At 45.9% G+C, this 12,863-nt stretch overlaps 1 protein-coding gene across 2 annotated transcripts in view; it reads left to right on the top strand.

The window, feature by feature from the left end:
* Positions 1-12,228, top strand: part of NELL1 (neural EGFL like 1) — a 596,336-nt gene extending 584,108 nt beyond the window's left edge. For both annotated transcript variants that reach the window (XM_040409754.1, XM_040409753.1), the window contains 3 exons: positions 3,533-3,709; positions 5,001-5,225; positions 11,615-12,228. In XM_040409754.1, the coding sequence (XP_040265688.1) occupies positions 3,533-3,709; positions 5,001-5,225; positions 11,615-11,665 (453 nt within the window). In that variant the 3' untranslated portion in view covers positions 11,666-12,228. The remainder of the gene's footprint in view (positions 1-3,532; positions 3,710-5,000; positions 5,226-11,614) is intronic.
* Positions 12,229-12,863: the final 635 nt, after the last annotated feature.

The following is a 12,863-nucleotide window of genomic DNA, read 5'->3' as shown; positions in this document are numbered from 1 at the left end:
AGGAGGGGATTCTCGGAGCAGTTACAAGGAGCGTCTCTTGCTCTGGAGGACCTGTCTTGTCCTGTTTTATACAGGCAGCCCACTGATGTAAGCGGACAATGTGTAATTCTTCATTTCCCCTGTGGGGGTGCTGCAGGGAAATTCAACTTACTGCATCATTACAGCTGATCACTGGAGGTCCCAGCAAGAGAAACACTTTGTAATCATCTTGTTCCCAAGGGACCCTTCTAACAGGGATATTACTAAGCGGAGAACCCCTTTAAAGGAGCCTGAGAAGCAATAAGTAGTAAATGATTGAGGACTAGAAGGAAATGGAGCGTGTAAAAACCATAATAGCCCTAACCTTACCATTTCCAGCTGCTAATGGGGTCACGGTGGTGTGGGGTCCAACTTGCAATGAAGAAATCGATCACCCCTGTCCACTAGATAATGGTTTTTAATGGGTTAATAAAAACACCAGTCACTCCAGAAAGGTGAACTGCAGACGGACCCCTTGCACCTCTGGCGTCTAGAATGAAATTTTAAACTAAAATAAGGGGTACGGGAAAGCTGGGTTGTTCCTGCCTCGATCCAAGTCTTACTGGTGCCTGAATTGTGCGATATCGACGTCCTTCACATAGGAAACTGGGGCATAAAGAGTAATATTTAAGGCGCGCCGACTCCAGCGGTCCTGTCACAGCTGTCTGCTAGGTTTTTAATGAAGTGTTCCTTTTTTTAAATTGATACGGGGCCACCTGTGCTGCCCGGGCGTATTGAAAATTATTTTCTTCCCTCTAATTCCGGAGCCAGTATGTGGCTAAGTATCGCGGTGACAGGTCTGAGAGGCAGGCAGCTACTTAAAGATTTCATTCACATAATTGATGAGATGTGAAATTGGTTCACTCTGGATTTGCCCTGGAGCTTATTCCAAACACAGAGGGGTTTTTTCAGTAGAGAAGAAAAATTTTGTGTTTGGGGGGGGGGGATCTTCAAAGAATTAACGAAGAATAATGTCATTGATTGAATGGGGGCAGATTATCAGAGGTTTGTTGAAAATGCCGGAAGAGGCTGAATATCAATCCTGAAGAAATACAAGTGTTCCTTCAAGGAGCTGGAGCTTCTGTGGATCAGCGCAGGGGGAGAACCAGCATCATATATTTATCGCGGTTTGCAATTGATTTCCTGCAGGAAAAGAGGTCGGGCGGCTGTACGCAATGACTGACCAGACCCACTCGCAGGTGCCCCCCAACAGTTAAACATATTTAGTGCAGACCTGATTTCCTTAGATAATCTCCAAAACGAAAAAAAGAATATTTCCACCTTAAAAATATCCAAATCAAAATATTCATTTTATATCAATTATGAAAAGACCCGGAAAGTATGGCCATCATCGCATCTCTCATTAGGGTGGTATGCATCCGCCACTTGTCCTCTTGCACACGGCCGTTGTGTGCCCGTGACCGTATTGCGGGCGGCATACACCGGTTCCGCAATACATGGGGCACCGGAGTGGAACCCCACGGAAGCACTACGGAGTGGAACCCCGCGGAAGCACTACGGAGTGGAACCCCGCGGAAGCACTACGGAGTGGAACCCCGCGGAAGCACTACGGAGTGGAACCCCGCGGAAGCACTACGGAGTGGAACCCCGCGGAAGCACTACGGAGTGGAACCCCGCGGAAGCACTACGGAGTGGAACCCCGCGGAAGCACTACGGAGTGGAACCCCGCGGAAGCACTACGGAGTGGAACCCCGCGGAAGCACTACGGAGTGGAACCCCGCGGAAGCACTACGGAGTGGAACCCCGCGGAAGCACTACGGAGTGGAACCCCGCGGAAGCACTACGGAGTGGAACCCCGCGGACGCACTACGGAGTGGAACCCCGCGGAAGCACTACGGAGTGGAACCCCGCGGAAGCACTACAGAGTGGAACCCCGCGGAAGCACTACGGAGTGGAACCCCGCGGAAGCACTACGGAGTGGAACCCCGCGGAAGCACTACGGAGTGGAACCCCGCGGAAGCACTACGGAGTGGAACCCCGCGGAAGCACTACGGAGTGGAACCCCGCGGAAGCACTACGGAGTGGAACCCCACGGAAGCACTACGGAGTGGAACCCCACGGAAGCACTACGGAGTGGAACCCCACGGAAGCACTACGGAGTGGAACCCCACGGAAGCACTACGGAGTGGAACCCCACGGAAGCACTACGGAGTGGAACCCCACGGAAGCACTACGGAGTGGAACCCCACGGAAGCACTACGGAGTGGAACCCCACGGAAGCACTACGGAGTGGAACCCCACGGAAGCACTACGGAGTGGAACCCCACGGAAGCACTACGGAGTGGAACCCCACGGAAGCACTACGGAGTGGAACCCCACGGAAGCACTACGGAGTGGAACCCCACGGAAGCACTACGGAGTGCTTCCATGGGGTTCCGTTCCGTGCTTCCTTTCCGCAAAAAAATAGAACTTGCTCTATCTTGAATGGGTCTGGATCCGTCCCCGCCGCCACACAGACGTTGCCCGTGCATTGGCGACCGCAAATTGCGGTCCCCAATGTACGGAACGGAACCAATACGTTCGTGTGCAAGAGTCCTAAAGGTGTTGTCCCAAATTTTTGGACGTTCTAAGAGAGACAATTATGGTTCATTGCGTGAAAGATCTATTTTTCCAGCACATTTATGCACATCAATAGTAAAAAAATTATCTGAATGGAGAAATTTCTAAATTTCTAATTGAATCAAATAATGAAATAATCTACAGGGTGGGTCAAATATATAGATCGGAACCAGACAAATACTTTCTGGGTCAATATTGTAAATGTAGTAATGAAAATCTATACCTCAGTTTAAAAAGAGGGACATTTCTGTAGAAAAGAGGGACTTGGGTCAAAAAGAGGGACAGTCCCTCCAAAAGAGGACACTTGGGTGGTCTGCTGGAGGCAACATACCATGTGTCCTACTAAAGCAGATAGACAAAAGAGCCTTCTGATCAGGAGCTTTCTGTTGTTGGAGTGGAGAGCGCATGTATGGAGGGATTTTCAGATCAGGGAACCCCACAGATTAGGAACATATGCCATTCAGGGGTCTGAGAAAGGTTTATTTGGTGGTTGCAGTGAAGTTCATATTGACTAGCACTTCTGAAATTTAAGAGAACTTGCCATAAAATGTGTTCAGCAATTCAGACCAAAAAAATAAAAATAATCCTCCAACCTAAGCAGGGGTTATAGGAGGTCTTAAGCTCTATTCACACCCAGAGCTGCATTCAGAATTTTGCTGTTTTCACATCTCAAGGCTTCTCCCTGTGGGGTTGCATCAGAGGAGATGTGGAGTGCACACAATGTATAGAGGAAAACATCTCCTGCGATGCAAAGCAGCAGCGTCCGGTCTGTAATGTCAGCTCCGCTGAGTTGCACCGATAGTGATGCAGCTTTGGAAGCGAACATATAGACACAAAGCTTTGTTTTAGAGGATGACGCCCTCCTCAGTGGTGGATTCTTATCTCACATACTCGGAGCAGAACAATTGACATTTCTGCTATCTTTCCCTGACAGGACGGGAAAATCTTTTGCCGAAGGACCGCGTGCGACTGCCAGAACCCGAGCGTTGACCTGTTCTGCTGCCCGGAGTGCGACACCAGAGTCACCAGCCAGTGCCTGGATCAAAGTGGCCGCAGACTCTACCACAGCGGAGACAAGTGGACCTACAGCTGCCAGGAGTGCCGCTGCCTGGTAAGGACAGACTGTGGTATATAGAGTCTACACTGGACCCAGTCTAAGCTGTGCCGTAATATTCCCACCACAACACAATACATGCAGTCATTTGGAGTCAACCAGTCACCAATATCCAATTACAAAGAGCTAGAGATGTCACCACTGGCTGAAGCCATTGGCGGCATATGCTGTGTAGGTCCCCAAGTATTATAGTGGACACCCGAAGGACCGCCGCAGTGCAAAAGAACCAAGTAACAACCATGCACCAGGGCAGGACATTACTGCTGCCTCTTCTTTCCTGTCCTTCACCCTGGTCCTTTCCTAAACTCCTCCCCTTCATGTCCTGTGCTTTATCCTAGTCCTTTCCTAAACTCCTCCCCTTCATGTCCTGTGCTTTATCCTAGTCCTTTCCTAAGCTCCTCCCCTTCATGTCCTGTGCTTTATCCTAGTCCTTTCCTAAACTCCTCCCCTTTGTCCTGTGCTTTATCCTAGTCCTTCCCGAAGCTCCTCCCCTTCTTTTATCTCCTGTTCCTCACCTTCTCCCTACGCTTCCCCATTCCCAATGTATGTCTTGTTCCTCTCTCCAGGTTCTTGTCCTTCATTCATCAGTGTTCCTTCCCATTGTCCCTCCTTAAGCCCCTTCCCTTTTTTATATCCTGTTCCTCCTCTTTCTTTATGTCCTATCCCCCCAAGCTCCTCCTCTTTCCTCATGCCCCTCCCATTCCTTCATCTTGTGCCCCCCCTAATCCCTCCCTAAGCTCCTCCCCTTATTTTATATCCCGTTTCTCTCCTGTCCATCCCTAAGCTCCTCCCCTTCCTTCATGTCTTGTTCTCCCCTTTGGTGCCTTCCTCTTCTGGAGCCACTTCTGGTTTGGGTTTCTTAAACTACCACACATGATGGGTAAATCCAATTATTACATCTGATCCCTTAAGGACCTCCCTGTCCACTGCTGTGGAGATCAATGTGCTTCTCACAGTGCAAGCCTCAGCCACGCGACCTCCTCGTCCTTGCTCTCTGCTGTCTATCCTCCATTTCACTATACAGTGCCCCCTTCCTGCCCATTGTGAGGATAGCCTACCGCTCCCCCCCCCCCCCCCCCAACACCCCTCCTTATACCTCCTCCTTCCTGTCTTACACTTCACCCTTGGCCCCTCCTCTTTTTATGTTCTTCCTGGTCATGGGTAAGGTCCCGCCCTTGAGGAGGGAGATGATATCTATGAAATTAACAAGTTTAGGAAGGCAAAGTCTCGATGTCGGTGAAATCTTCTAAAGTCACTAACAAGCGTCTGTGACGTTGTGTGTCCGCAGGCGGGGGAGGTGGACTGCTGGCCCCTGAGCTGCCCGTCTCTGAGCTGCGAGTACACGGCTGTGTCAGAGGGCGAGTGCTGCCCACACTGCGTGAACGACCCCTGCTTAGCAGATAACATCACCTACGACATCAAGAAGACCTGTGAAGACAGCCATGGGGTGACCCGGCTCAGCGGCTCTGTATGGACCATGTCCGGATCTCCGTGTACAACTTGTAAATGCAAGGTAAACATTTCACTGATCCTTCTTTCCCAAGATCTAAAAATGTCCATAAAGGGTTATCTCACCCCTGTAATGACCTCCCAAAATGCCCGGGCACCACATATAGATTATACTTACCCCGCGTCGCTCTGGATGCCCACACAGCCGCTGCTGCATCTCCCCGTCATGCAGATCTAAACATCCATCGACGGGGGTGGGTGCAGCCAATACCAGGCCACGATGGGACGAGTCTCCCTAACATCGCGGGTGACGCTTGGAAGGCTGGTTCCCGTTGCGGCCTGCTATTGGCTGAACCCTCCCCTATCGCCAGATTTTTTGATCCACTTGACGGGAAGATGCGGTGGCGGGAATCAGCAGCGACACGGCGAGAGGGGCAAGTATAACCTGTATGTGGTGCCTGGGCATTTTAGGGGCCATTATAGGGGTTGGATAACTCCTTTAAAGGGGTTTTCCAGTTGTTTGAAGTTATCCCCTATCCACAGGATAGGGGATAACTAGTAGACTGGTGGGGGTCCTACCACTGGGACCCCACCGATCATAAGAATAGAGGCCCCGTACCTCCTGAAGCCCCCTGAAATGAACGGAGCAGCCGGCCTGGCATGCGTGCAGCCACTCCATTCATTTCTATGGGAATTTCGGAGTTACCCCAGTGCTGTACTGAATAGAAATCAGTGGAGGGGCTGCACGCATGCCGACCAACCACTCTGTTCATTTCAGGGGGTATGGGGCCCTCGTTCTTGTGATTGGTGGATAGGGGATAACGTCAAACAACCGGAATACCCCTTTAAATCATGGTCAGAAGATTTTATTACGTCCAAAAGGAGATATCACTGCAGTACGGGTTTCAAAAAAGATGTCATTTTAGCAGCTCCTATGTGATCACTGTTAATGAGCACTTTTAGAATTAGCTGACTAAAAATTGTCACAGCTCCGCCCCTTTTACAATCATTGAATTGTATTTTCAACATCTCTGCAAGCTGGCAGGGAACGGGTCATTTGTGTTTACCTCCAGAATCCGAAGACCTTTACAGATCTCATATTCATATTTCACAGCTGAGGGTTTGATACAATGTATCCAGTCTAGGCAATCCTCTGCGAGTTGATAGTTCTATCGCCTGTACTGATACATCCTATCAAATTCCCAGAAAAGAAAAAGCTGATTTGCGCTTCTGATGCGTTTGGCTCTCAGAGGATTCTTCAGCTTTAGGACTCATGCACACGACCGTTGTTGTGTTCCGTTCCGCAAAATGGGGTTCCGTTGTAACGTGATCTGTTTCCGTTTTTTGTTTCCGTGTGCCTTCCTTTATTTTTGGAGGACCACCAGACATGAAGGAAAGTACAAAAAAGTCTAAGTCAAGTTTGCCATGCAAATGATAGGAAAAAAACGGACGCGCGGACGCAGATGACAATCTTGTGTGCCTTTGCGTTTTTTCACGGTCCCATTGACTTGAACCGTTGAACCGTTTTCCATGAAAAAAATAGGACAGGTAATATTTTTTTGACGGACTGGAACCACGGACGCAGATGACAAACGGTGCATTAGCCGAGTTTTCAACGGACCCATTGAAAGTGAATGGGTCCGCAGAAAATCACGAAAAACTGAACAACGGACACGGAATAAAACAACGTTCGTGTGCATGAGGCCTTAAGCTATGAGAAGTGTTTAGTCTCCATGGATTTTCAGCCTCTAGGTGAAAAGCAGAATGTTTCCGTTCACCAACAGCAATCAGAGATCTTGAAACATGCTGTAAAGTTGCTGCACTGGCTAAGCTTTTATTTAGAGAAGGAAGGATGAGCCCGTTAAAGTGATTTGTTCTGAGCGGATTATTGGGGGGGGGGGGGGGGGGGGGGGGGTTCTAAATATATAAAAAGGATGGTCAAAAGTAAACCCCACTTTAAAAAATTGCAGTTAGTCTGGAGTGTGCAGAATCCATTATCAGGTGATCGGCGGCGTTCACTTCATCAGGACCCCCGAGGAGATCACACGCTCTTACCACTCCACTCACAGCACCAGTCCCCGGGCCCGACACCATTCATTTAGGACTCGGACTGGCTTCTTTATATTATTAAAATTGATTGCGCGACCTCCAGCTGGGGGCACGTCGGGCTTCACGGGGAGAGGATCGCCGCCTCCGGTTTTCAAATAAACAGATTGATGCAAATCATTTGTTTTAGTTGCACTCGTTCATTCGGATCATTTCTTAACTCTTTGCAGATGGGAAGCAGTTATATTGTTGCCATTTGCCGTCTCCGACGTTAGAAATACAGTGAAGACTGACACCTAACATTCTATTCGCCAACTAGGTCCAGCCCATGTGTGTGGAATTTTAACCCCATAATGACCAAGCAATTATTTTTTTGGTATTTCTCACTCCCAGCCTTCCCAGAGCCATAACTTTCTTTTTCCATTCACATACTTTTTGCGAGACAAGTTGTACTTTCTAACGGCATCATTTACTACTGCCTACAATGTAGCGGGAAGCTGGAACACAAATGGGGTGGAATGGGGGAAAAAGGCAATTCTGACAGTCTTCTGGGTTTCTTTTTTACGACTTTCCCTATGAGATAAAACGGACCATTTTCCGGTTCAGTACGATTACGGCGATGCTGCATTTATATACATTTTCAGTTTGAATACTGAAAAAAAAAAATATCTAACTTTATAAAAAAAACTTTTTTTTCTTTCCATTGCCATATTTTGATCCCCATAACTTTATGTTTCCATCTACGGAGCGAGGGCTCACAGTTTGCAGGGCGATCTATCTATATTGATACTATCTTGCAGTGTGTGACTTGTTAATCACTTTTTCTTAAATTTTTTTGTGAGGTAAAGCAATGAATAAGCTGCAAATCGGCCATTTTGATTTTCTTTCTGTTATGGCGTACGCCGTACGGGATAAATAAGTTTATATTTCAATAGTTCAAGTATTTTGGGATGCAGCGGTGATATGATTTTTTTTTATCATAGCGAAAGGGGGTGATTTGAATTTATTAATTTTTTTTAGATTTTTAAGACTTTTTTTTTTTTTACCTTTTTAAAGCCCCCCTTCACTCAGGGGACTTCAATATGCAATCTCGAGATCACCTCCCCCTTACATTGCCATGTATTGCGGTATATGGCAGATTCGCTATTTTCTTATGGACCCCTGCCACCTCCATAAGAACTGCAGCTGTAATAGCCCGTAGATCCAGACTACTAGAGAGAATGAATGGCTCCCCCGATCTCTGTGTGGGGAAGCAGTTCAGACCCCGAGAGCGCACTGCTCCCCTGGAATGCCATGGCCACAACTGACCACGCCATCTAAGGGGTTAAATGTCTGCGATCAGCATAATTGCCGATCATAGACATTAGCCCTGGGTCTCTGCTGTGAGAAACAGCAGGCACCTGTTCGACTCATGAGAGTGTGCCATACTTGTACGATATATGTCGTCAAGGGGTTAATGGTCACCCAGCTTTCCCAGATATAACAAAGATTATATTATCATGGGATTTCTGCTGATGACTGTGTGGGGCAAGGTGAACATGAAGACCAGAGACGGCTACCCCGACTGCGCTTCGGAGCGTCTTCTCCACCCCCCAGTAAGAGAAGTTCATTTCTATTTGATCGTCCTTCAGTGAGTGGCGGGTAAAGGCCTGATCTATAAAATGCTGTAAGATGTGTGATCCCCTGTACCGGGAGAGATCAGTGGTTTCCTCTCGGGTGTCGCGCTCTGCTTCCCCGCTGCTCCTCGTTTATGTCTTCCGAGGCCGGCGCTTTCAAGTCTCAGACATTTCTGAGTCACATTATGTTTTCTTCTGGGGCAGACGAGGCTTTAAAGATCCTTCATTCAACTCCAATGTCAGGCGGAGGCTAATGGGGGAGATTTACAGAGAAAACCGTGGCTGAATCACGTCGCCTACCGCACCAAATAGGCCGAGGCTCTCTGTGCAATATAATGCGTACAGGTATAGCGGGGATGAAATAGTATGAATATAACCAAAGGGGCCTAAAAGAGGTTCCTGGATGGTAGTGAATGGCTTAAGCCGCAGAGATAAAAGGGTACAAAATGTATAGATTTCAATAGAGACACAACATAGGCACATTCTCCTATATGGTGAAAATAAATAGAATGGCAGAATCACAGTGAAGACTGACACACTTTCAAAACTCCGTGGGAAAGTTAAGGCTCCAGTATGTAACTGCTACCTCTGCAACCTCTATAGTCAGGGGCGTACATAGAAGTCACTGGGCCCCATAGCAAGAATCTAAATTGGGCGCCCATTCATAGCCTGTTCCTGTCCAGCAGTGTACGGATATGTGAGGTATAAATTACAGCTCCTACCTCACATATCAGTGCACTGCTGTATATACTATATATCTGTACCCACTGCATCTATTATACCTCGTACCTCACATATCAGTACACTGCTGTATATACTATATATCTGTACACACTGCATCTATTATACGTCGTATCTCATATCAGTACACTGCTGTATATACTATATATCTGTACACACTGCATCTATTATACCTCGTACCTCACATATCAGTACTCTGCTGTACATACTATATATCTGTACACACTGCATCTATTATACCTCGTACCTCACATATCAGTACACTGCTGTATATACTATATATCTGTACACACTGCATCTATTATACGTCGTATCTCATATCAGTACACTGCTATATATACTATATATCTGTACACACTGCATCTATTATACCTCATACCTCACATATCAGTACACTGCTGTATATACTATATATCTGTACACACTGCATCTATTATACCTCGTACCTCACATATCAGTACACTGCTGTATATACCATATATCTGTACACACTGCATCTATTATACCTCGTACCTCACATATCAGTACACTGCTGTATATAATATATATCTGTACCCCCTGCATCTATTATACCTCATACCTCACATATCAGTACACTGCTGTATATACTATATATCTGTACACACTGCATCTATTATACCTCGTACCTCACATATCAGTACTCTGCTGTATATACTATATATCTGTACACACTGCATCTATTATACCTCGTACCTCACATATCAGTACACTGCTGTATATACTATATATCTGTACACACTGCATCTATTATACCTCGTACCTCACATATATACAGCAGTATACAGATATATAGATATATAGAGAGAGAGAGAGAGAGAGAAGTGTATTGATGCAAGAAGCAGACGGTATAACAGTGCAGCGTGTACAGATATGTGGTCAGTTATATATTACGGTCACTATGTGAGGTACATGAGGTAATATTGGTAATAACTGTCTGCAGTACTATACATATATACGAATAAAAAATAAAGGGAATAGGGGGTAAGTAAAGAGGACCTCCTCTTACCACTCCATTCTAGTCTCAGTGGAGAGCTCATCTTTCATACTGTTGGGGGTTGAAGGACCTGTGATGATGTTCTGCTGTGCAGTTGTTTCCCTACATATACAAGACATGTGATGATGATGATGATGATGATGATGATGTCATATCAGGTCCTGGCAGATGCCTCTGTCTTTCCAGGAGACCACACCATGCTCTGTGCAGTTCCCTTACTAGATGTCCTCACAGGTCCTGGCAGATGCTCCTATCTAATCTAGGAACTACACCATTCTTTGTACAGTTCCTTTACTAGATGTCCTTTAGCTTTCTCCACTGATGGTAGGGATACAATACTGGAGCTGGACGTAATTAGGGGGAGGGGCCTATCCTCCACTGCGGGCCCCTTTTCCCAACGGGCCCCATAGCAGCTCCGTGGTCTGCCTCTATTGGAGGAACGCCAGTGCCTATAGTTATACCACTAGGTATTATCTGTGGAGACAGTGAAGCCATCATCATGGTTCCAAGAAGGCGCTGGGCCCAGAAGATGACCATTACTTTCCAGAGTACCAATTTGCAAATTGGTTCTTGGAATAAGGTCATTTCATCAGTGGACGACCCTCCCCCTCCCCTCCCCTCCCCTTTCTGCCCCAGTGTTCCCAAGTTGTTCAGTGGTGCTTGAAAGTTTGTGAACCCTTCAGCATTTTCTAATTTTTCTGCATAAATTTGATCTAAAATAACATAAGATTTTCACAAAAGTCCTAAAAGTAGATAATGACTCAAATCAAAAGAGCCCAAAATATTAGACTTGGTATTAAGTAAATGACCAAGTCTAATATTTCTTGACTCCTTTCTTTGATTTGACTTTTAGGACTTGTGTGAAAATCAGATGCAATTTTAGTTAAAATTTATGCAGAAATATAGAATACGCCAAAGGGTTCCCAAACTTTCAACCATCACTGTACATAGTAAACGGATCCTCTGAAAAGTGTATGTGGGGGGGAAGGGTTATATTTTTTAAGATCTTTCTAAATGGTCTACGTCTCTCCACAGAATGGAAGCATCTGCTGCTCGGTGGACCTAGAATGTCTGCACAATAACTAAAGATCTAAATACGGGACTTTCGCACGAGAGGAAGAAAATCACCAACTACAGGATGCAGTTCCCATCGATACGACGACGCGAAGACTCAATGTTTTATACAATGGACAATTACCAAAATCTCCACAAGAGGAAGATGTTTGGCAGTCGCCTGCAGACTTTTCTGTTACGTTCACTCATATTGCCCCAGCCCGGGGCGGCCCCAGGTTACTGTCGTCACAAGGATTCTCGCTCAAAAAACTCCAGCAGTTAATGATCTTAATGTTGTGAGTCGCAAACTTTTTACTTGTCCCATCGGAAAACACCTTTCAATCGGTTGTAAAATTTGGTGTCTTCTCTTCTTCTTCTTCCACCACCACGACTAGTGGAAGATCTCACCTCCATGAATGTCATGTCCCTGCTCCTGGATTTTATTTGAGGTCCCTGCCTGGTGTATTTATGGAAATCTGTATATATGTGCAGTCTAACGGCATAGCTTCTTTATTTAATAGCTTAATACGTCACCCGTGTCTCGAAATGTAAAAAGAAAAAAACAACTTAAAAATAAAAACTTTACAAGCTTCTTAGAGGAATATGATCTCCAAAGTGGACTGCCACCACAAGATGCGAAGGCCTCCTTCCATTGTGGGATGGACGTATAGCCTTTGATATATAACCCACCAGCACCAGTTGGAACAAGAACCCAACGCGAAAAACTCAAAAAATTTGTGTCTCCGACATTACAATCACATAATACTCATCTAGACGTAGGACTATGCGGTGGTCAACAGATTGGTAAAGGACACGGAAGGATATAAAGAAATAACGCACAACGTGGCGCTTTGTTGGCTAATTAGTAAGACAAAAATAACGAAATGTACAAAAATATTTTCACATAGCGATTATTTTCTGAATGAGAAAATACTACAGACAATAAAATGACAATAGATCAGCGGGAAATGGAGAAAAGTCTCTACATCAGTATTACTGCCTGGATATTACTAGGGGAAGTCTAGATTTTTCTTTTTACGTAATTGCTATTTTACTTTTTTCACCGTATAAACGCTCTCACAAGCCGGTGGTAGATAAGTTGTTTAGTTGGGAAAATAATTTCAGTTTTGGGTGCTTTTTTTGTTTTATTTTTTAGGAAACCTGTTTTATCCAGGCTGTAATGCTGTTTTTAAAGAATTTCACCATGACCGCTCCGAATCATCTTGTACAT

This window comes from Bufo bufo, chromosome 10 (assembly GCF_905171765.1).
Source record: "Bufo bufo chromosome 10, aBufBuf1.1, whole genome shotgun sequence".
Classification (NCBI taxonomy): Eukaryota; Metazoa; Chordata; class Amphibia; order Anura; family Bufonidae; genus Bufo; species Bufo bufo.
The sequence above is the reverse complement of the archived record's forward strand: the minus strand, read 5'-3'. Positions and strand labels throughout refer to the sequence as shown.